General features: G+C 44.7%; 2 protein-coding genes across 6 annotated transcripts in view; one reads left to right on the forward strand and one right to left on the reverse strand.

The window, feature by feature from the left end:
• The first annotated feature begins 7 nt into the window (after positions 1-7).
• Positions 8-18338, forward strand: VCF1 (VCP nuclear cofactor family member 1). Of its 3 annotated transcripts, XM_008514577.2 has the most exons (4): positions 8-423; positions 5226-5325; positions 14197-14259; positions 15914-18338. In XM_008514577.2, exons 1-4 carry the CDS (start codon positions 203-205, stop codon positions 16151-16153), a joined length of 624 nt encoding a protein of 207 aa, XP_008512799.2. In that variant the 5' UTR covers positions 8-202; the 3' UTR covers positions 16154-18338. The 3 variants fall into 3 exon arrangements, with proteins under 3 accessions (XP_008512799.2, XP_008512800.2, XP_070416208.1); XM_008514578.2 differs by lacking the exon at positions 14197-14259; XM_070560107.1 differs by lacking the exon at positions 14197-14259 and having other exon boundaries at positions 120-423; positions 5308-5325.
• The window catches only part of COG1 (component of oligomeric golgi complex 1), a 14218-nt gene continuing 6433 nt past the window's right edge, over positions 17151-24935 (reverse strand). Inside the window, exons 5-15 of one of the 3 annotated variants that reach the window (XM_070560104.1) lie at positions 24630-24786; positions 23862-24072; positions 22689-23480; positions 21721-21867; positions 21086-21247; positions 19698-19825; positions 19138-19246; positions 18598-18707; positions 18440-18518; positions 17943-17976; positions 17151-17344 (exon numbers count right to left, since the gene is read on the reverse strand). In XM_070560104.1, the coding sequence (XP_070416205.1) occupies positions 17313-17344; positions 17943-17976; positions 18440-18518; positions 18598-18707; positions 19138-19246; positions 19698-19825; positions 21086-21247; positions 21721-21867; positions 22689-23480; positions 23862-24072; positions 24630-24786 (1961 nt within the window). In that variant the 3' untranslated portion in view covers positions 17151-17312. Of the gene's footprint in view, positions 17977-18439; positions 18519-18597; positions 18708-19137; positions 19247-19697; positions 19826-21085; positions 21248-21720; positions 21868-22688; positions 23481-23861; positions 24073-24629; positions 24787-24935 lie in introns of all 3 variants that reach the window. The other 2 variants (XM_008514595.2, XM_070560103.1) reach the window with 2 other exon arrangements.

Raw genomic sequence — 24935 nt, forward strand, 5'->3', positions numbered from 1 at the left:
GACTTGACTTTTACCCTATCCCCGCTTGGCTGCGAACAGGCGAAAACTGGGGCCACCTCTAAGGAGGTCCTCTGTCCCAGAAGCTCCTAGTGGCTCCTCCCTCTCCGCGCCCGCCTCTTCCCGTGGGCGGGGTTACCGGTCGGCGCGGCCGGGGTCGCGCCACTGCGCAGCCGCGAGAGGGCGGTACCACGGCGCCTGTGACATGGGGGGGCGCGGAGCAGACGCCGGAAGTAGCGGTGGTACGGGTCCCACCGAGGGGTACTCACCGCCGGCAGCGTCCACCAGAGCCGCGGCGAGAGCTAAGGCCCGAGGGGGTGGGCGTGGCGGCCGCCGAAACACAACACCCTCTGTTCCCTCTTCTCGCGGAGCGGCGCTGCGTCGTTCTTCTCCACCGGCTGCCATGAGCGAGCGCCTCCGCCCCAGGTGAGACCGCGGGGACCCCTTTCCTCTCCTGCCCCGCTCCGATGCTCTGTCTTGGGGGATGGAGCCGAGGGGACGCGCGAAGCGGGGTGCGAACAAGCGTGGGCCCTGCGGGTCTCCATCTGGGTGCTCTGCGGTCCGGGGGAGGAGGGGAGAGGGATGCGCGAGTGACCGGGTACCTGGTCCCCGAGGGTGCTGGAGGAGTGACCCTCCAGGGTCCCGGTCTCCCCCCACCCCGTCTTTTTTCCCTCTATGTTTCCCTATTTGGAATGAAGTCTGGTCGGTCCCGGAAGGGAGACGGTGGCCCTACAGCGTCCCTGTCCTAAATTTAGGAGGGTGGGGGGATGGGAGGAATGTCTGATCTTCGAGAGGGAGCCCCTAGGGCGTCTGTGAGGGGACAGGGCTGGGAGCTGCCGGCTCCCCAAGGTCAGGAAGAAGGATGGCGCTTAACCCTGCAGCAGGGAAGGATTCGGTTAGACTGAAGAACTTGTGCCCTGGACGTTTGTGAACACAGAAGGGCAAGTGACCACAGCGGCTTGTGGATTCTCCCTCGGCGGTGGCGTCAAGAGCAGGCAGGATTCTAAACTGTTTGTGCGGGGAGCCGTTTGACTCCGAGGGCGGGCGGTAGGATCATATCGCGATGCGCTGCCTTCCCAGGAGCGTGGCCTCGGACGCGTGGGGCTTTTAGGCTTGCTTGACATGGGCTGAGTGGAGGCCGGCCCAAGCTCCGATGTCGTTCTTTTCTTTTTTCTCCTTCTCATTTCCTCCTATAAGAAGGTGGGGAGGAGAAAGTTGGGATTGGATACCCCAGAATGAAGAGGATCAGCATTATTTCAAATTCGAAAAGTCCCTCGTTGTGAAGTTTGGAGTGAACACCTATAGATTACCAAGTCCAACACTTTCATTTTTTTAATGAGGAAACATTTAGAGAGCTCAGTTGATTTACCTGGGTCTTTCCAGCTTCGCTGCTCTTTCCTTTATTCCGTAATAGTCTGAGTGAGATTTTAGTGAATAAAATAGGATTACCGTGGTAGATTATGCTGGATCTTTTATTCTTTTTCCATGTTTTCATTAGCTCTAAATGTAATTGATAGTCTTTCCACAAGTGCCCTGCTCTGGAGCATAGTTAATTCATGGGATTAAGATTCTGGAAAGCATCCTGAGGTTATTTGGTTTAATAGTGAAAATCTAGGATTCTGCAAACTCCTGCGTAGGATTATTGCTGTGACTCATGTAGTGGGGCATAAAACTTCTACTTGTACAGAAAGAAGAGTAGACTAAATTTGAAATTAGGGGCCCAGTTATGGACATAATACCGGAGTTAGTTACAAGATCCTTAGGTCTAGTAAGCTTGATCTGGCCGCAATCTTTTTCCTTCGTAAACCTAGTTTATACTTCTGATGGTCTCTTGGGATGTCTCACATATCTGAAAAAGTCTAAATATTTCCTTCAAAAATATTCTATTTCTCCAGAGCTGTACACAAATAATCTGAGTGTGTTTATATTGATACACAAGATTCCTCTTATCTAGGACACAGATAACCTCAATGTGTTTATACTGGTAACTTCCTTACCATAAAAGAAGTCATTTGAGTTTCTTACCTACTTTTCTCTTCACCCCATGTTTCATGGAGTGTGATGGACCAGCTCTGCCAGCTCCTGCTATCTCCAAGTCAGTTCACTTCTCTGGTTCCGTTTCCTCAATTTTAAGATGGTGGTTTTTCAAACTCTTCCACAGTGTAGTCTTGCGTCGCTTAATGATAGGGACACATTCTGAAAAATGCGTCATTAGGTGACTTTGTCATTGTGCGAACATCATAGAGTGCACTCACACAAACCTAGATGGTATAGCCTACTGCACACCTAGGCTACATGGTACGAATCTTATGGGACCGCTGCTGTATATGCGGTCCACCGTTGACCCATACATCATTCTGTGACGCATGACTGTTTACTGGGATGGCCATAAAGAAGTAGGTGTGTGGCAAGGAAGCCCCTACTCTAACCAACACAGATCCTTTATCTCTTATATATATTGAGGGATATTTTTTCGGTAGGAAGAAACAATTCTGTTACTTCTGAAAAGTTTGAAAACCACTAGTGTCTATCCTTCAAGATTTCTTCTATGCCCAGTCTCTAGGAGATGACAGCAAGATTGGAGAGAAATGAAATGATGAAAAGTGGTGTAATCAGCCATCCTTCGAAATAACATGCTAAACAATCATCTGTAGCTAGATGGCAAGGGACAATATAATCAGTTATAGAGTGGCCCCTACACTTATGACCTGGTCTATGGCATTAATGTTAAAAGTTATAGTCTGTGCGGATAGAGTTGACCATGAAGCTGTAACTTTGCCATTTATTATGATATTGTTGAAAGAAGAATGTTTCAAGGATGGAATCTGCAAAGAGCTTAGAAAAAGGAGAATAAAGAACAGGTAGGGCTCATTCTTAATCTAGTACAATCCAAAGCAGAGGGCCCCCCACAGGCCAAAGAGGTGATTGTGGTATTTCGAGAAATCACCTGATTGTGAGGCAGGGACGTTTCATGTGACTTGCCCACAGTTTAGTTGAAATCTGCAAAACCAGCCCATCCTCTTTGTTCTTACGCTCTTTTTGCCTTGCAGCCTCCTTGACATTCATATTGTTGTCGCTGGAAAGATAAATCCCCCATCATAGATGAGGAAATTGGAAAGTTTTGGTCAGGCTCATAAGTTTGGTGAGAGTGACTCAGCAGCTCAGAGCACAATCAGCTGTCGGCACACTGGTAAAAGAAGAGTTTGGGGACCAGCATACTGCCGCTCGATGAGCTTCTCTTCGAGTGTCAACTAGCCTTCCATCAGACATTGCTCTGTAATTGCATCACGTTCCCACAAACATTCTCTGGTCATGTTAGGATGAAAGTAGCAATTTCTTGGTTCAAATCTATGATAATAGCACAACCATTGAATGGTATTCATCTAGTTTTTAACCTCTAAGTACTTCAAAATAATGTGTAGATAAGATCTAATCTCCTGGGAGAAAGGTAAGGGACAGAAATGATGATGATCTTTTACAAACGGGTGAGCCTTAGAATGAGATAAATGGTGTAGCCCTCTACAGGTTGGTTAATGCTTTATCAGGACCACACACCCACTGTTTATCGTTCCAAGCCTAAACTGGATCCATACTCATTAATAAAGTTAGGTGTGTTCATAATGTTGCAGACTACAGGGAATTGAGCTCAGGGTGATAACTTAAATTTTCGTCAGTATCCAGACTTCAACTCAAAACCTTCCGATTAAGGGCCTGCCACAGTAAGCCACCCTACTCATATAGAAAGTATAAAACTATATGGAAGATACTTTGTGCTCAAATTCAGTACTTTCCAAAAAGCTGTTTTTCCCTCTAGCTGTAGAAATTTGAACATTTAAGAGTTTTCATTATAGTAGATTATGCTGCTTTGTGTAAAGTGGCGGCACTTTGCAGTGGAGTTTTCTGCAGCCATGGGAACGTCCTGTCTGTGCTGTCCCGCACAGTTGCCATTAGCTCCTCGTGGCCATGGAGCACTGAAAGGGTGGCGAGTGTGACTAAGGATGGATTTTTTATTTTATTTAATTTTAATTAATTTAAATTTAAATAACCACCATGTGCTGGTGGTTGCCATATTGGACAGAACAGTTCCAGGCAAGTTGACTTAAAATTATACCTCCTTTAATTTATTTCTGTTTTCTAACTGGGGTTTAGAAGTCCTTCTGACAGCACTTGATTCTTGCATAGAACACGTACAAATTTTGTCTCTACTGCACATCTGAGAACACTTAACAGAAAGATGTGTGATTTTTCTTAAACCTGGAAATTTTAAGCAGCTCATGCTACAATCTCAAAGTAACAATCTGGTGAAGTAATTTATATCATAATACTAGGTAGTGAAGCCAGAATAATCACGTTAATGTGTCCAAGAGCAGCCTTTCCAGTGATTGTCCAGAAAAGTAATTTAATACTTTTAGAAGGCATAGAGCTTTTTTTGTTTTTGAGGAAGATTAGCCCTGAGCTAACATCTGCTGCCAATCCTCCTCTTTTTGCTGAGGAAGACTGGCCCTGAGCTAACATCCATGCCCATCCTCCTCTACTTTATTTGTGGGACGCCTGCCACAGCATGGCTTGCCAAGCAGTGCCATGTCCACACCCAGGATCCGAACCGACGAACCCCCGGCCACTGAAGCAGAACATGCGCATTTAACTGCTGCGCCACTGCACAGGCCCCATGGCATAGAGCTTTTGTTGAATGTGATAATTGGGGGAAAATCAGTGAAGAAAGAAAACTAAAGATTAGAGGCTACCATGAACCTCTCATGAGATTCGTGTGTAGCACCCATGTTTATATCGATTTTAAGAGTAAACAGGCAAAGGCAGCCACTCCTGTCTTAGATGTTGTCATATGGAAGGGAGTAAAATGAGGTAACTTGCAATTGTAATTTCAGAAAATATAGAAAGACAATAACCTTAATTAGTGGAGTTTGAAAGCTTAGTCGTTAACGTCTCCCTGCTCTTATTTATCCCAGTAGGCATTTAAAATTGTCAAGCTTCTTTTTAGAAATTAGTCGTCGTAATTTGAGCTTGACCTTATTGCTGCTATTTTATATTTTTGCTCTTCCTGCCCAATGATAGTGTCCTTCCAACTTTTTACCTATTGGGGTATCACATGACAAATGATATTTTCTCACATGAACAGGCAGATTTATATGTTGTCCTGGCTTACAATTTTAACTGTCCAAAAGGTCAATTGTTGAATTTCTTTTTTCCTCCTTGTGGTTTAATTTCAGGAAGAGGAGAAGGAATGGCAATGAAGAAGACCACCATATTCCCCCCCAGACCAAAAGGAGTAGTAGAAACCCCGTCTTTCATGATTCCTGGGACACAGAGGTAGGAAGTGCGGTCAGAGTCTGTGCTGCTTTCATTGCGTGAGCTAAGTAACCCAGTTTTTTCCATGTAATTAAGATTATTCTTTAAATAAATAAGAGTGATCTTACTTGATTGCAGTGGTTTCAACCTTTTTCTGAGTCGTGGCGCCCTTAGGGAGCTGTGTGCCCTCTCCCCGGCAACATGGTATATGTCTGCACATATTCATACGTACACACACTCCACAATTGTAGTTATTGGAAGTTTCATGGACCTTTGAAAGCCCATCTTTGAACCCCCCTATTTGATATTTCAGAAACCGACTTTTCTAATAGTTTGTAAACCATTAATTGTTCTAAGACAAGTATATTTTGTTGCTTCCATTCATGTCTTTAAGAGAAACTGTATAAACATTCAGAATAATGTATGTGTATCCAAAATCCTATTTTTAAGTGTTTTTACTTTTTTCATTATGTTGTTCTAAAAAGAGCTCCTTTGGGAGGCAGAGAGGAGGGTGGAGAGACGGGCGGGGGAAAGAGCCTCCGAAGTTTTGGTTCTCTGAGAGAGGGCTTCAGGAGGCATCCTGGGGAGAAATGTTCTGTGCAGTCGAAAGGCTGGTCTGCAGTGGGGAAAGGAAGCTGACATCGAAGTGATGCTGCTATTAAATTATGCCCCACACACCTCACCCTCCACAGCTGTCACCTCAGCAGCGAAGGCTCCTAAGCCCTGGCCTCAGGACTTACAGAAGTCTGTATACCCCAGTTCCCGCACAGCCAAAATCATTTGTACTTTAATTAGTTCTTGATAATGGGATCTGACCTATATCCAGTCTTTACCAGAAATGCAAAGTAACTCTCCCAAGGGGGAAAGTCAGTAACTCTCCCGTAGGTAATACTCAGTCAGGAACAATTAACAAACAGTGCAGAGGAGATGCTTCTATGTGGAGTTTCTGTAGCTTTTATCCCCCTTTTAAAAATCTTTGTATCACTTTTTTTCTTTTCCTTTTTTCTTAAGATTAACAGAATTGAGCTTTTGTTTAATGTGATAGTTGGAGAATCTCACAGATGAAAGAAAACCAAAGATTAGAGGCGCCCATGAACATCTGATGATAAAACTGTAACAGCACTTGAGTTTCCCTGGTTCTTTTGAGTTGTGAGCCTATGCAGTACAAGAGTGTGCAGTGGTTACTTGCACGGTGTCGGCATGAATATTTCTTTACCTGTGTCTGTGTAAATCCCGCCGTATGATGTTCACATTAGTTCAAAGGTATAGTCTAATTCTTTGTAGTGATCTTTTTTCCCTATATCTACAGTTTTTGTGCCTGAGAACAGGAATATAAATGTCATTTTTAAAAAAGTAAATATTTCTGATCTCTTATGTTAAGTAAGACTCCTTAGTATTAGTTTGTTTTGTTTTAATTGCTGTTTGTAGGAAATAACCGTTGCTCCTGTGCACTGGTATCACAGAAGAACACAGTGTGTAGTCATTCAGCCTCTTGGTTCATATGTTTTGTTCTTACCTGTCCAGAGAAATTCAGCGGTTAAACCACTGTGTAGTCGTTAGTCTGAAGGCCGGACTAGACTGCCCTTGTTAATTAACAGTCGGTCCAGGTAATTTTTATCTGTCCTGGGGATGCGTACTCACTGGCAGACCCCTCGTGGCAGGTTAGGACGGTCCCTCTCAGCCTTGCAGACTGAACACTTACTGGCTCTGAATGAGGGGCCTGCTGTGTTGTGCTTCCCCGGCCGTGGCATTAACAAGGAGGGAGGCCGGGTGAGCCAGGCAGAGCCAGAGAAGCGAAAGGCAGCGGAGGCCTTCAACATGGCGAGCCAAGCCCTGAATAATTAGATGGTCACCCCTGGAATAGAGCATCATTGTTTATAGCCCCAAAATATCAAGTTTAGGAGCATTTGGCTGCTTTTTGACAATTGTGTATAAAAGGGAAAATAATAAAACAATTCATTACTAGGGGATTATTAATTTTATTAATTTATATAATAAAATATATTATTAATGAAAATGTTACCTTTTAATTTTAAGGTAGGGCCAATGAGGTAAGTTTCTTTAAGACTAACTATTTCTTGTGTCTTTTCTGAAATACTTAAATAATTTCTGAATTCTGTTTCTTATAACTTGAAGAACTTTCTTTTGGAAGGAATTTGTTTTAATTCTAAGAGAGATTTAAAATTGTTATTTATAATTAATTTCCTAAAGTTACTTTTTCTCCTAAATGTAGTAATATTGACAAGTAGTGGGAAATAAGATGTGAGATGTTTGAATTATGTTAAACTATTAAATGATGCCATAAGTAATTCATAATTACCTGTAAAATGGAGATAGTATATGCCTCTTTTTTCATAGATACTATGAAGCTGGAGAATGTGAACTGACTTGCCAGATTAGTTCTGTAAAGACAAACTTATAATCTACTTGGCATTTTCTTCTTGTCATTTTAGTGGATACTGTTATTTCTGCTTTTCAGGTGGCAAACCTGGGGCACAGGAAAATAAAGTCACTTGCCAAAGATACACAGCTAGTAAGAGGCGGGGTGGGGAGCCCCGGAGCTCGACTCCGTTGCTTGCTGCTGCCCACAGCAGGTGCTGTCTCACAGGAGACAGGATGCAAGTGCTGAGCGGCTGGGCTAAATATATCCAGGGCCGGCTAGTCCTAGACTTCCCCTGAATCATAGGGACAGAGAAGAGTAAGTTTCCTCCCCCTATCTTTAAGCTGGAAAATATTTTCCCAAGTAAATGCTATGATATGGTATTAGCTAGAAAGCACTTTTAGATTTCCAGCTAGAAGAAATTGGGATCTGGTGATTTTTTTCAAAACTCTAATTGGTCTTTGCATTGGAGATCTTGAATTTGAATTCCAGGGACTTAAATTTGATGACTTGTGAACCTTAGGGTACTATTTTTTAACTTGAGATGTAATTTATAGGTATAGGAATGAAAAACATGATTCTAGATGAATCATGTTAGTTAATGTCTGAGTCAGGTTCGTTTTCTCCCTGGTGAGCAAGACATGAAATGATTTATCAATTTGTGTTCCTTTTGGGTCCTGTACAAAGGTAGTGACATTCCCTGATTTTGGACAGTTATTTGCATGGATAAAAACTAGCTAGATTGAACATATTTAAATTTGTTCTCTTAGGGGCTGGCCTTTTTGGTTTGAATTGTATCTTGTAGTAGGGCATAAGGCTCTTTGCTTTCAGCTTTAATATCTTTATCTACAAATTACACTAGATGTTTCCAGGTAAATCTGGCTTCTAGTAGGTAGGTATATGCCTTATAAAAAGTGCTGCTACTTGGATAAATAAAAGCAGTACCTTTTTAAAATATGAAGACTTCAGTGTTTTTATACCTTTAACTTACTGAGACCATTTGGATTTTTCACATCACTATGAAGTAAAAACAAGTAGAGAGTGAGAAATTGGGGAGATGAAACAGAAGTGGCTTACCCGGAACAGCCTCTGCCTTTTGCTTGTCTCTTCTAGAAGGGGAAAATTTTTGATGTCATAATCCCCAAATCCCAAGGGTATTCTTAGTGGGAGTATAGAGGTGTGACAAAAAAAATAACAGAACCAAGGGAATCTATGTATCATTAAAATTAAGATTCTATAAATCCACTTGTTTTAACTGATAAGAATTGGCTGAATTTTAGGTGATTTTTTTCTTCTTCTTCTCCCCAAAGCTCCCTGGTACATAGTTGTATATTCCAGTTGTAGGTCCTTTTGGTTGTGCTGCGTGGGATGCCACCTCAGCATGGCCTGATGAGTGGTGCCATGTCCACGCCTGGGATCCAAACTGGCAAAACCCTGGGCCGCCAAAGTGGAGCACGTGAACTTAACCTTGGCCACAGGGCCGGCCCCATGATTTTTTTTTAATAGTGTGAATTTGGATGACAATGGGAGACTATTTAGTGTAATTTTTTTTAAAGGTATCTTAAGGCTCTTAGTTTTTGCCCATCTCATCTTTAGTCTGTTGTAGGGTGGTAGGTACATCCTAAGAGCTGGAGCTGTTTTGGCGGACTCTGGGGTAAAACTGTTAGGGTTGTGTGTTTAAAACCCTGTAGCAAATTAACTCTGAAAGTGACTTCTAAAAAGGTCCATTCAAAATAGAGGAACAGCTTTTTCAAAAGTTAGTCTACCTTGTAATGTATGTCTGAAGAAACTTTGCCCACACTCGAAGTCCTTGAACAGTCTGTAAGACGTCACGTCAACTCGCAGCCCACCGCGCTGCCCCAAGCAGTTTCACACTGAAACTGAATGTTGTTTGTTAAGTAATGAGGATTCAAACATGTTTTTCTCCAGGTGAGGATTATTTTTTGGCCTGTTGAAATTTCAATGAAATGAAGTGATAGATAATAGAATATTTTAGTTAGGAAGAAACTTAAAACACACTATGTGGTCCAACTTCATCGTATAAAGATTGACAGAAAAGTGACCCCCTGCATTTTCTTTCCTTGCATATTTAGAAAGTGGTTTAAATTAACCCCCGGAATTCATGTGGAGTCTTATGGCCTCAGTGGTATTAGCAGACCTGAAGCCCTCTGAAATTGTTGGCACTGTGCAAGCAGACTCTTACATTAGATGCTCGGATGGACTTGGCGAGGGTGGCCTCTTGCATGGAATCCGGACGCTGCAGCGGCCTTAGGGTGATGTACGCTATGACTCCAGGGCTGGAGTGCGCACAGCGAGTGAGAGCTCCTTTCTCTTGTGAGGCTAACCTAAATTAAAAGCACCAGTGACTGAGGAGACGGAGGTGAGGGGAAGCTGGGGCGTGAAAGAAAATAAAACACGCTGTTGATCTGCTTTTCTAATGAAGAAGAGAAAGCATTTAGCTCTAGGTAATAAATACACACATTTATTCTGGTTCTAATTTTATGAAGCAGAGAGACTCAGTAATTAATATTCCTGCCTGGGGGGCTTTCTAAAGGTGATTAGCAGAAATAGTCTTTGGAGTCATTTCCTTTCTACCATGGGTATAATGGGTTCTCTCTTCAACTGACTCTCCTCTCTGGGAGAATAAAGTTAAGGGTAGGCCTAGCTGAGGGCCGGGGTGTTCTCTACCTTGCGTGTATAATTTGAGCCCTGCAGACTAAGAAAATGAACTTCAACTTCCCTATCCTCTGCTTCACGATTTATAGAGATCGTTCCTTTCTGCCAAAGAGAAAGAAGTGTCTGTCTGCCTTTCTTTATCTGCTGTACCTTCTGTCAAGTCTCCTGGAAGCTCTTTCTAGTATTTCTCCCTTCTCTTAATCTCTTCCGATTCTTCTTACCCACTGCTTCTTTCCCGACCAACATGCTCTTGTCCCTTCCTAGCTCATCTTCTCTCTGCCTCCTTTTCCCCTTCACCCCTAGCCGTCTTCACTGCTGGTGCTTGCCCACCTGCCTTCCCTCCTCTCCGGATCCTGGCCTCCTCCTCGACTCAGTAAACTTCTCAAGGCGCATAACTGCTCTTTCCATTCAGCAGACGTCTCCTGAGCACCTTGTGTTTGCCAAGCATTGTCCTAGGTGCCCAGAGTCAACTTGGATGTCTCCTTCGTTTCCTTCCTGAACTCTCCCATCTCCCTCTGGGGTGGGACACACACACCCCTTCATTTACACTGCCACGATCCTCCCGCGGGCCGGCTCTCCTGCTTGATGTATTAGAAAACTTGCTAGCTGGGCCTCTGCTCAGGCTCGCCTCCCTGCTGCGTCTCCCACAGATCCCTGGAATCCTCCCTCCTAAGTCCGGATCCGAGCACGTCTTACATGCTCACAGCCTGTTCCTGCAGACTTGGGGCACTTGATAATCCAGCCAGAACTTCTCGTGTATATTTTGTCTCACCAGCTCTTCCGGGAGTGGGCCCAGCCACACCACACTATTAGCTTTTCCTCCCCTAAACGCTCCTTTCTTCTGATTTTGGTGGTGTTATTCTCCCAGTTGTCACCCCCTGCTTGTGAAAACTCTTCCTCATCCTTCGAGGCCCAGTTGAGACACCTTTCATTTTAAGGAGCCTCTCCTAGTTCTCTCCATCAGCACCCAGCGCAGGATTCCTCACTGCAGTAGCTGTGTACGACTGCATCAATGGCTGTATTGCCACCATGTTCTTCTTGATTAAACTCGGTAAATTCTCATTGAATGATCGGTAGCCCTGGTGATACCACCTTGTACACAGCAGGCGCAGCAACATTTGGAGAGTGGTTGGACGTCAGAACAATCTGTGCCTACTTAAGCCAGGTTTTCCAGAGGTGGAGCCCTGGCATGAACACTTCCTTAAAAGCCTCCAGGTGATTCCAAAATAGACTGTATCGTGACAATTCTCTTCTGAGTCCTACCGGGGCGCCTGCAGCTAAAGGGTTGTACTGCTAGCTTTTATTATTGCCTAAGCTAACCTGGAACTCTCCCTTTTCACACACATCTGCACCACAGGATTCCTAGGAGTTGCCTTTGTATATTTAGGGAAATACTCTGGGTCAGAATCTTCCTAAATTTAACTTTATTGTGCTTGGATACATGGATTTGCAAGGGGCTTTTAGTTCACAGATCATGGCCTTTTTCTCTTTTGATCTGTAATATAAATGTGTCATGAAAATACCCTGGTGAGATGTTAGCACTGAGCCTAAATGGAAATTCAGAGAAAATAAAATGAACTTTGTGACTGTCGATTTGGATGAATTTTCTGGTGCACGGTCTCTGTATGGAGTCAGGGCCGAGGAGATAAGATTCCTATTTGATGAGTCTTCTCAGTCCCAGAGTCTGTGGACGCTCGTTTCTCGTTCTGTAAAATAATTTGCCGTCTTTTTAAGAACAGGTGGAACAAGGTAAACACTTCTGTACTAGTTCAGCAGCTGTAATTTTCAAACCATGCGCTGTCAAGTAGTGGTCCCTGCCCACCAAGCAATCTACTAAAAAGCTCTACTAAGTAGGGGAAATACGATTTTTTTCCTATCTTAAGTTCTTTGGTTTTATAAGACAAAATGATTTACTTCTGTGTGTAACTTAAGGCACCGACAGAGACTTAAAATTCGATTTTATGCGTTTAGGGTTAAAAGGAAATAATGGTCTTTCCTTTATTCCATAAAGCAGACCACTTTGATGGCTAACAGTGTTAAAACTGACATAGGAACTTGCAAACTTTTTTGGCCCTTTCCCATAGAAATGTTTTATTTTGTGACCCAGTGCATACCAAATATATCTGTGCATAATTGAAAAAAGGTTTCACAGAACAATTACCCTTACCAGGTTGCACTCTGTTTGCTTTTATTATGCTGGTTGCTACCCACCAGTGGGTTCACCCTCAGTTTGAAAAACACTGGTCCATGCAGAGATTGTGAGAGGTTCCCTAAAGCCTCCTCCTTAGTGAGAAGACTGGTCTGTCGGCAGGAAATAGGAACCAAAGCATCTCTGAAAGAGATGTATTGTTCTCACCTTTGAGGAATATATATGGAACGTTTTATCTGTATTAAAATAACACATCAAGTGCATTCACCAGCTTCCTGGGTTCCACGCAGACTCTCTTCTATTGATTTAAAAGTGTCATTGGGCTGCTCAATGCAAGTGAGCAGAACTGAAGCAGTTTGAGTGCTTCTTAAGTAGTTAAGGGAGGCAAAACGGTCTTTCTGAAATCTTATATAAGTGAAATCTTCTATCACTGTATATACTTTTTTTTTTTAAAGATTTTATTTTTTTCCTTTTTCTCCCCAAAGCCCACCGGTACATAGTTGTATATTCTTCGTTGTGGGTCCTTCTAGTTGTGGCATGTGGGATGCTGCCTCAGCCTGGTTTGATGAGCAATGCCATGTCCGCGCCCAGGATTCGAACCAACGAAACACCGGGCCGCCTGCAGGGGAGCGCACGAACTTAACCACTCAGCCACGGGGCCGGCCCCACTATATATACTTTTAAGTCTCAGTCTTGAAGTTAGAAGTAACTAAAGATCTTACTCTATTTTATAGTAACATTTTTTAGTTCTCTTACTCATGATCAAGTTATTTTTTCCTCAAATGAAATTTGTTTCTGTAGAAACTATAGAAAATAAAGATATTAAAAATACTAGAAGGTCCAAATTATAAATAATTTGGCATATATGTCCTTCCAGACTATTTTTGGTGTACATATGTGTATACATCAAAGAAAAACATTTTAAAAACCAGCTGACATACTATACATAGTGTTTTGTAACTTGCAAAAAAGATGTTAAAGACATCTTTCAATATTGGTATATATACATCTCTTGTCATCATTGTTAACAGCTGAATAGAATTTCATTGTTATGAATTATACTCCATGTATAATACTTTATACACATGTATTATAATTTAACCAGTTTCTCTACTGTTAGACATTTAGGTTGTTTCCAGTTTTTAGCTGTTATAAACAAGGCCACACTAAACTTTTTTTTTTTTTTTTTGAGGAAGATTAGCCCTGAGCTAACATCTGCTGCCAATCCTCCTCTTTTTGCTGAGGAAGACTGGCCCTGAGCTCACATCCATGCCCATCTTCCTCTACTTTATACGTGGGACGCCTGCCACAACATGGCTTGCCAAGCAGTGCCATGTCCGCACCCGGAATCCGAACCAGCGAACCCTGGGTGGCTGAAGTGGAAAGTGCACACTTAACCGCTGTGCCACTGGGCCGGCCCCACACTAAACATTTTTATATGTGTCTTTATGAAGTCGAGTTACAAGGTGGTTAAAATGCGCTAGACATTGCAGGTATACGCGTCATCCTCCCTTTTTTTTAAAAACAGGTATTGTAGAGAAGTCTTTTCTAACCTGTTTATTTTAAAAGAACTTTTACCTTTTCTCAGAATAGTGTCACCCTTACTACTATAGTGTGAAATAAATATAATTTGAGATGGAAACTTGACTTACTAGGCACTGATTCTAGTTCTTGCCTTCATTTTCAGATAGTACCTGTAACGAAAAACAGTAAAGACAGCAGACTAAGAGGAAACACAGTGCTGTGTGCGGTGGGTCCTTACCTAGCGGAGTAGCCTGCTCGTAAATACTCACCGCCTCCCGGTGCCAGCGGCAGATGTAGGGTGTTCTCTGCAGGTTGGGAGAGGCTTTGATGGAAAACGATTTTTGTGTTTGAATTGGCTTTGACTTCTTAAGTCTTTGAGTAAATGTAATGGCTGCTGCTGCTAACCCTGCCATCTGACTCCAGTGAGCCCGTTATAATGCTTTCAGGAACTTTTTTTTTTTACTGTAGAAAGATAGGTTGTCTCCTACTGCCTGTGGGCAGTGGGACATGTGACCTGTGTTAAGTGGCTCCAAATGAGCCACGGCCCAGGATGAGTCTTGGTTTAGTCTTAATTATGGATGCCCTTCATGAACATTGCTTTATGCACATATTTTCAGGTATAACTTTTGATCAAAAAATGGGTAGAACTAGCATTATAAAAATTACTTTTAAAGTATCTATCGGGAAACATTTTATTTTATGTATTTATTTTTATAATGAAAATACATAACCATCACATTGCAAAACAGAGTGGAGTGTAGAAAAAATAAGCAACTATAATCCCTCTATTCTAACATAACTACTACGGTCTGTTGCTTTCCTGTCTTTTTTCTTATATGTAGATTTTACATGGTTGTAAGCAGACATTTCAAAACCAATGTCTTTCTCTAAGGGAATATAAATTTAGATGTATCAGACGGCTAAGTTAAAAAAAATTATACACCAGATCATTAATTACTAGAATTCTCACTTTTTCATACATTGATTCCTTTTAGCACAATATTGTGTTGAGGTGTAAATAGAGAAGGGTATGGCTCATTAAGTTGTTGGGGTTGTCTTCATTAGAAATACAATGTTAAAGTAGTAAAATGCCTTAATTCTGAAATGGTTCCTTACCATTGCCTTCCCTTTTGAGAACCTAGCATGAGAAGGAAGATTTCTGAGAGTGACTCTTACTAGGGCTCTCTGCATAGCTTTTTCAAGATGACTAAAACACCAAGTCATGTTAATTACATTAAAAGAATCAGGCATGCTTGTGCACACATGCACATATTGAATCACAAAAATAATATAAAAAATAGTATAGCTCTATAAGAAGTGTATTAAAATCTTTCAGGATATGTGTTCTGAATTCAGAGAATATAACTTCATTTCCATGAGATGATGGCCACAAAATTGTCACAAGTTTTTATTTTTTAACCTGTGCCCAGAAGCCATCTTGTTATGAGGACCCCTTTTTTATACCCTGGACCGATGGTTGATCCTTTCCCTTGGAGGCTGAGAACTTCTTCCTCTGATTACTGGAAATTATTGGAATGAATGATGAAAGCGGCTAGAGGATGCGTGAAGGAATGAAGGTGTAGTGGGAGGGATTTACCCTCGGAAGGCCTGTGCTTGAATCTGGACCCTGCCACTTCCTAGGGATGTGTAAGGGGGTCGTAATGCCACTTGACCTCACAGCATAGTTATGAAGAGTTAGAATGAAGTATCTTAGGTGGACGTACTTTGTAAACTGTAAAGCCCAGGATACTTTTTGAGGCTAGTACTCCTCAAACTGAATAGGAAAAATATTCTTAAACAGGGTATTGTAAATTTAACTATAGTAAAGCTCTTAAAAAACAAAATAGCCTCATTGTGACCCTGTTTCTTCTTCCTTCCAGTCTTCAAGCAGTGACAGTGGCGGGAGCAGCAGCAGCAGCAGCAGCAGCATCAACAGCCCGGACAGGGCCAGTGGGCCAGAAAGCAGCTTAAACCACGTGGGCACCGTGTCCAGCCCTAACACCCCTCAGCCCGTGCCCGAGCAGTCCGCACTGTGCCAAGGCCCGTACTTCCACATCAACCAGACCCTGAAGGAGGCCCACTTTCACAGCCTGCAGCACCGAGGACGGCCTCCGACATGATGTGCCGCCAGCTTCTTGCCTTCTGTGAAGGGACAGCTGTGCAGATTTGATAGTTCAACTTACGATGTTTTAAAAAATTGCACAAAAAAATGCCTGTTGGCTTTTCAGTCTATATTTGAAATAACAGGCTAACAGGCAGTTGTTTACTTGTGGTTTTGCTGCACTATTGCAATTTCAAAGGGGCTTTGAAGCAATTTTTTATAGGATTCTTTTAAGGGTGGGTATCAAATCCATGTCAAGGTAGTGGTATGAGGAAATCTCATCTGCGTGTCGATTCCATAGTCTGTCCAGTTCAGATGGATATCCAAATCTGTCAATTAGAAATTCTACTTTATGTAAAAAGGCCTTTTAAAAATGCGGGATCTTCAATTTTTTAAATTCAATAAACTAGAAAAGAGTATCTAGTTTCCATGAAAAAACATAAGTTTTTTTCCAAAATATAGAAAGCTTGATTCAGTCTTGCACTGAAATTAATTGCCATTCTACCTCTTAGTGTGTAGCTGTCCTGTTGAAAGTGCTCTCCTTGGTAACAGGACCGTCAGACCCCAGCTGAGAGCGCGTACGTCAGGCGCCCTCCCTGATAGCTGTCTTCTCTGTTATATATTTGTATTTCCGGAGAGAATGTCTTTCAGACTCTCACACACACAGATCACTTCTGTTACCCTGATCCCTCCAGAGCCTCCGTGTCAGTTAGTGGAAAACATCGCACCGTTCTGAGAGTCACAAAATGCGTGACGACTGTTTGTCTTACAAACTTGTCATAGCAGCAGCGTATGTGATCTCACTGATAATTCTGCCTTGTCTGTTGAGAATTAAGGCGTTGATTGATGCTGACAAAGTATGGCCGGCTGAACTGATGTCTGAAGTCACAGGTGTTGCGAAACTATTGGCTAAAGATTCACTTTATGCTTAACATAACCCCTAACAGCAGGGGCCACATTCCACCATTGAAACTGGAAGGACTGGTGTGGCTTAGAAACAAATGAGCAGAGGCACCTTTAGAAGAAATAATGCAGTAGTATTTATTCAGAAAGAGATAGATATGTTCCCATGTTATTTAGTCATACTAGAGAGCCAGCCAAGTTTGAATAATGAAGGTGTAGACGAGTCTTCTTCCTCACTGACAAGCTGTCTGAACAAGGAGCCAGGCTGCATCGGGTCATCTGCTCGGGAGAGTGCCGGGGGGACCGCCTGCCATTGCATGTAGAGGAAAGTGCCTTAGAGTCCACCCGAACCCTCCTGCCTGCTCACACCCCCCACCCCAGCCCACCCCACCCCACTCGAGTCCACACAGCACACACAAGCAGATCCGAGAAGCATGGCTAGCTCTAGAAAGGCGACTTTGCTCCTTGTCGAGATTTGAAAAGGACATAGGGGACAGAATGAGATTTTATTATGTGACAGAAGTAAAATTTGAAGATGAGGACTATCATAGGAAAAGGGTAAATGTGTACCTCTTTTCCATGGTTTGTTCCACCAAGATGGATAGAATTTAAAGGTCAGTTACTTGAAGTAGAAATTTAGAGTGGGGGGCGAAGTTACAGCACAGGCCCATGCTTACAGAGTGGATGGTTTGTGCCCGAACCACTGGTTTTCACTACCATCTCTCAAGTTTTAAAACCAGATGTTTGCCGAGGATTTTGGATCTTAATGGGTTTGATGGCAGGGAATATGGAAAGGATGCGTTGCTAATATTTTGTCTAACAATAAAGCAAACGACAACTAAATGCTGTAGGAAGACAAGCTGTTTGAGCTCTCAAACACTGTACACAACACAATTCAGAAATACCCAGGAGGACTCCTGCAGGCTTATGGATGGCAGCCTACTGAAACAAAACGTGTATTAACAAGAAAATGTAAAACTTGAGAAAGCAAATTTCCTTTTACTTCCCACCCAGCTAAAAGAAATGGAAGATGAAACCATTACCAAAACACAAGTTTTTTCCCAAGTAAGTACAATCATAGTGCTGGGTTGGCAGTTAGCTCTTTTACCCTATTAAAAACCAGAAATAACTCCATCCTGTCCTGCATATTTTCTACAGCCTTGGCAGCCTGAGATACATTTCTATTATGCGGCTACTTGATAGTGTAAATGGGCATCTTTTAAAACTTCTATTAGCTCAAGCTAGTAAAACCTTGTACTTCTATACTGCGCCGCCATTAAAAGCATTAGTGCACTGTGTCATTCGGTTCTTCATCACTTATTCAAAGGGCTGCTGACCGGGCGGTTTGGTGGGAGATGGGGACGAGATCAACGGGGACGAACCTCTTGCTCTCTGCACTAACCTGGGCTTTGGTTTCGATGCTTCTGCTGGTTGATTTGGTCTTTCGGGTGCTTGTCATGCTCAGTGGAAGAAGTCCGAACCTACAAACCAAGATGAAGGAATTTCGGTTGTACGCACAGGAAGATTTGGGGCCCAGCAGACGCGTCCTGGCATCGTTACCTGATCTGACTCGATGCCAGTGGCAGGATGTTATGGGGTTCTTGGGAGTTGAATGTACTGCTCCTAGGGGTGAACTGATTCTCTGGGCCAGTAACCAGTCCAAACAGAACCTGTCAGGCAGAAAGGGAGCACGTGACATGCTGGGTTTTTATCGTCCAGTTAGAAAATCACTTCTCTGTTGGGACTCAGTCGCACTGTTGCTAACCATCCTTTTGGGGAATGTTCTTTTGAGTGCGTTAATGCTTCAAAACTGCTGTTAACCACTGCCCACGGGTCAGAAGCTCAGAGTCAAATAGCTCTTGTTTTCACTCCTCTTTCTGAGGCCTTGATAAAACCCTAACGCTCCTTATCTGCAACGAAAGGGGCAGGTGGTGGTGACCTCCTCTAATCCTCTTCCACCCCTTAAACTAAACTCGGCTATTTGCGTCCTGCCCCCTCCCAACATTGCCTCCTGGAGGAGTGAGTGCTGGAGTGGGTTTATTTTTTCATTTGAGCCTGTGGCACTTCATTCACAGTGAGCATGGCTTCCAACTGACTTACAGAAGTTCGTTGCACCAGGCGATTAAGGTTGCTATTGAGATGTGGTGTGAAAACATCCAGGTCAAACGGGTCAATGAGGCCTTCCAGGTAGTCAGCCACTTTCTCAAATCTGAAAAAAGGATGAGGATGATGATTCTCCACATTTTTAGGACAAAAACCAATGTTATGGTATTTTAATGCCATAGAAATCCTAGAAACTGGATTTCTTCTTCATGCCGACCACATGTCACTGATTATCGTGATTATCAGGAGTTGTGACCTGGTGTGATGTCTAAGTCCATTCCCTCCTGCTGTTTCCAGGGAGGGTACTAAAGGCTCAAAGTAAACCCAACAGTTGGCAGGCTGAGTGAGAAGAGGGAGGAATGAGATTCCACCTACCACACTTGACCATGGCATTTATCCAGCAGGTGGCCGTTATTTATCTTGCTGGTAATACAGGCACTTACTGCTGAAAACAAACACCACTGATGTGCAGTGAGAAGCCAACTCCTAGCTGGCTTCCCAGAAGGGCTGTGTGCACTTGGAAGAGGCCAGCGGAAGAGCCGGCGCAGGGCAGCTACCTGGAGTCCTGCTTGCTGCGGCCGCTCTTCACCTCTTCGCCCTTGGCGGTCAGAACGATGTTGAGATAACGCAGATCATAAAGCAGCTGCAGTGCCCGATTCTGGGTCATTGGAAACGCACCTTCCTTCTGCAAATGAATTTCCCGTCCCCGCCCATTAGGGGTGACGGCTCGTTATGTCAGCATAACAAACGGCTTCGTGTTTTAGTTGAGTTACACCTTGTTATTTCAGAAGCAGAAGGTTTTCATACTCTCATGGCCAGCTGACTCTCACAACAACAACAAAAATAAGTTATGTTACAAACTGGGTCTTAAACAAAACTAAAAACCTAACAGGTGGGAAGAGACCCTGCCCTTAAAAAAGAAAGGCCTCAGGTACTGTAGATGGTTTTTGTTTTTTGGGGGTGGGTCTCGCCCTGAGCTAACATCTGTGCCAATCTTCCTCTATTTTGTATGTGGGTCACCACCATAGCATGGCTGCCCCTGAGTGGTGTAGGTCCACGCCCAGGACCCAAACCAAGGCCGCTAAAGCGGCACGTGCCAAACTTGACCACTAGGCCATGGGGCCAGCCCAAATAGATGGTTATTTTAAAGAAAAAAACTTCTGGCATGAAGAAGAGGCATTTTGAGGTAGCTCAGGAGAGATGACCTACCTGAATTCTTTCCAAAATCAGGAGTCGGGCCTGTCTTAAAAATATTACTGGGGGCCAGCCCGGTGGTGTAGTGGTTAAGTTTGCGGGCTCTACTTTGGTGGCCCAGGGTTCGCAGGTTCGCAGGTTTGCATCCCGGGTGCGGATGAATAATGAGTACACACCACTCATCAAGCCATGCTGTGGCGGCATCCCACATATGAAATAGAGGAAGACTGGCACAGATGTTAGTTCAGTGACAATCTTCCTCACCAAAAAATTAAAATAAAAAAAAAAAAGTTATTGATGAAATGGAATATACACCAAGGGCAGAATGCCTCACAGCAGGGGAGAGGAGTGGAGGGCTGGGGGCCAGACCTCCCGTAACAGTCCCTCGTGTCCACGCGCTGGGCTCTGCCACCGCCCCAGCTTCCGCACAGCCCCCTGAGCAGTTTATCTACGTGAGCACATGGGGTCCTGAGGACACAGGTCAGCGGTCTGCCAGCCCTGCCCTGAGGGTGTGGCCGTGCTGGAGTTGGAAACCAGGCCTCTAACCGCAGCGTTCAGCCTTTCCACCTGGACGGGACTGCATTCTCATGAAGACCCGCTTGACCCTTGCGAAGAGCTGGAAGCCACTACTAACTAGCCAGCCAGGCGGAGTGAGCCTTAACACCTGAATCCTTGACGTGAACTGCCCAGACCCAAGAAAAAGTTAAGGTTTTTATTTCTGTTTTTAATGGAAAAAAATTCAAACACCTACCTTCATCTGTTTTTCTTCTGGAAGTTTCTCATAGGCAGCTACTATTTGAACCATACAGCTTTTCAGCATCTCCTGCAGTGTCACCTTTGGCAAGGCATGGCCTCCAACCCGATTAATTTCCTGGCATAAGCTAAACAGGAAGGACTGCACGTACCAAGATGGCTGGAAGAACAAAGGAATGTCAAGTCGCCAACTTACGCCATCGAATGAGACGTGGTGAGAGTGGGTCCATTTATCCTTATCAGGCAAACACACCGGACCCTGACCTCTCCAGTCAGCCCCTGTTACAGCACACAGTTACAGACAAGTGACATTTGCTGTCCTTCCCTCGGTGGCCTTGGCCTGACCTGGCAGGTGGCACTGTGTCTTACTGCTGTTGCTGTTTTCCCTTTGGGGTAAGTGGTTCTCTAATCAGCACAGAGCCCGTGGTACAACAGGAAAGAATCATTGACTGACTTCTCGAACAGTCAGTCATTTACTTGGCCCTACATCCACTTTGCCCCCACAGGAGTTACACATATTACCCGCAGCTCTTCCTCAGAAGCTGCATGCTGCGGCATTTTCTAGTCTTTTTCCTTCCCACAGAGCAGGTGCCCATTTCAGCCACGGGCTCGCTAACGGTGGCACTTGCCTACCTGGACAGGGAGTCGGATCTTGGATGTGATGCTGTTGCCAGACTCTGCTTCCTCCTGAATTTCTAGTTCATCCCAGCTGGTGGCCGTAGCCAGCACTGAGCCAGCATCATCTAAAAGTAATGACTGGGCAAATCCATGAGCCAAAACCTGGTAATAAAAGGCAAATATCCAGAGAGGCCACTCAGATCCCTTGTGTAGAGTTTATTTCAAACTCCTAGAGTAGTCCTGAGACCAGCTTCTGCTGCCTAGAGCGTGTGTGGGATGGTGCATGGTAAGCATCACTCTTCTTTGGGCTAATTACTGCTATCAGCAATAGGAATTTTTTTGCTAACTCTACATATCTCAGGGGCTATCTCTTGGGGCCAGCCGGTGGCGTAGTGGTTAAATTCATGTGCTCCACTTCGGCAGCCCAGAGTTTGCAGGTTTGGATCCTGGGCGCAGACCTACACACCACTCATCAAGCCATGCTGTGGCGGCATTCTATGTACAAAATAGAGGAAGACCGGCACAGATGTTAGCTCAGCAACAATCTTCCTCAAGCAAAAAGAGGAAGACTGGCAACAGATGTTAGCTCAGGGCCAATCTTCCTCACCCCCCCCCCCCCCCAAAAAAAGGCAGGGACTATCTGTTAAGACACTAGTGGAGATTAGAAAGAATATGATATTGAGGTTGACGGGCAGGAAATATAGACCCTTGTCCAGGGAGAAGGTCTTTCATTCTCATCAGATGGAAGGAAAAAAAAAATCAGGTTTTCTGTCTATAAAATCCAGGCTAAAAATGAATGGAAAAGCTTTTACATTTGAGCTCTCTGGCAGAGATAAGTCAGAATAACTGTATGAAATAATAATTGTTATTCTCTTACTATTAGAAGACTTTATTGAGGTTGGCCAGCTTGGAATATGATAAAAGGGAGACAAAGCCGGCACTCCCTGGTGAGCAGGGAAAGAAAACGTTTCCATGCCCCTCACCTTCACAACTGCTGAGCTCCAGACCCGGTAGCCCACCACACTCTGCTGGAGGAGGAGTTCCTTTACTTCCTGCCACTTGGCCTGCGTAGGAATTATTTCCTGAGTTTTCCCCTTTCCCTGTTTTTTCAGAGCCCTAGAATCCCTTGCTGGTTTCTCGGAGCTCCCCGATTTTCCCAAGATGCACTCCTTCAGATGGGGACACAGTTCTCCCAGGGACTGGCAGAGTCTGGCCATGAACAGGACTGCGTGAAGCTTGACACCACTGAGGACGTCCTGCTGCCCTTGCACAACGTCTTCAATGTTCTGCAGCTCCACCCGGATGCAGTCCGTGATGTGCTGGATGCACGCCACCGAGTGGGTCTGCAGCATGTCCTGCACGGTCCCAGCATCAGCGTACCTGTCAAAGGCACAGCTCCTCGCTTGCGAGGGGGAGACATCCTTAGAAAGTGACGAGTCACCAGAGGGAAGGTAAGCCATGAGGTCCTCCAATTTAACCTTCAGTTTAGAATCAAGGGCAGAACAGAAGTTCTGGACACACGGGCTCACAGCCTGAGCTTTCATGGAGAGCCCACTACCAGCCAGCTGACCCCGGTTCGCCACGTTGACCCAGGCGGCATCAGGAGGCAGGTCACTGGAACTCTCGGACCAGAGGAAGAGAGCCATGTTATGCTCAAAGTGGATGTGCTTATTTGGGGTGGCGTTGCTGGTGCTGCTTTCCAGTTCCTGCAGAGCTGAAACGAGGAGCTCTCTGGAACTAGCGGAGATGGAGTCGAAGCCTTCTTTCGTCAGAGTCTAAAAGAGAATAAGAAAACAGCTCCCGTCACAACGCCTTTCAGGACAACTCGAAACAAGAGCACCAAGTGGCAGTCTATCCTAGCATTCCGAATGTCCTCCACCACGCTCAGAAAGACGACACGGTGTTGGCAGAGAACAAAGTCATCGCTGGTGGACACACACACACGTTCCTGACCAACGGACAGAGGCCTGGTCTCCTTTTCAGCACTAGAGTCTGCATCTCTGTTCACTGCTATGGTTCGTTTATCCAGAAGAGCCACCCCGGGAGGAAGTCAGCAGGGAAAGAACACACTCAGGAGGTGACAGGAGTCTCCCCAGACAGTCAAAGAGCACACGAGGACTGGCCACGAGAGCTGGACCGTGTGACTCCCAGCTCACCTGCAATCGGTCAAGGAAGAGGCGCTGCATCAGGTCCTCCCAGAACAGGAGGGGCTTCTCCAGGAGCCGCCGGCACACCACGGTCCAGCCGTGGGCGGTGGACTCCATGTTAAGAAGCTCCCACATGGCGTCCCGGATGCCTGCGAGAGCCTTCATGCTCTTCACGTACTTAAGCAGGTTGGTGATCCCGTTTTTAATGTCTTCATTACACCTGCAACAAAATCGATCTCCCTGGGCCCCATGAGATGCGTGGTTTTTTCACACCTTTATTAAGAAAAGCAGCAGCACTCCATTTGAAAACCTCTTACCTGGGTCCCAAGATACAAATATATTTATCTGAGAGCATTTATAAACATATATAAACACAGCATTTCCAGCTGGATTGGCAGGTGGGGCCTGTAGCCCTTTCCCCAGGCCCACCCTTGCTTCCCTGAGACATCTAGAAGGAAGTCCAGAGCCCCAGAGAACGGCTTCAAAAACCAATGCCATAAGAAAAGTTGAGGAGTGGCAGAAGTCTTACATAGAGAGAATTTAGAATCCTTTACATAATATTTTGACAGACAAATTCCTCCCTGGTTCTCCCAGAGCAGGGGCTAACCCGCCACGAAGGCAGTGACAGGTGTCTGAGTGAGTGGCCTGCACGACCCCGTGGGAAGCAGGCTGAGCCTCATCTGGAACACCATGCTCCCCCTCATCCCTCACTGGCCCTTGCACGGCCATACTGGTGCGTGGACGGGTCCCCAGCCTCGGGAAGGCCTGGCCACCTACACATGGATCCACTTCTGCAGCGTGTCCCGCAGGTACTCCTGGCTGATGGGGTGCGCGAGGGTGCGGAGCGCCGGCTGGAACTCCACCACGGACGCTGGCAGGTGTTTGAACCAGCCGCAGAGCTTCATCTCCTCTTGCAGAACACTGATGCCCTTTCCTAAAGAGAAGGCCAGTTGAGGAATCATCAGGCTGTCCTTCGAACAGCATAGTAAAGAAGGGTCCCAGAAGGAATTCCCAAAGATCACTTAGCCTGCCTCTGGGCACGCCAGACTGGACCTCTGAAATAGGGGGAAAAAGAAAGTACAG

This window comes from Equus przewalskii, chromosome 10 (assembly GCF_037783145.1).
Source record: "Equus przewalskii isolate Varuska chromosome 10, EquPr2, whole genome shotgun sequence".
Taxonomy (NCBI): Eukaryota; Metazoa; Chordata; class Mammalia; order Perissodactyla; family Equidae; genus Equus; species Equus przewalskii.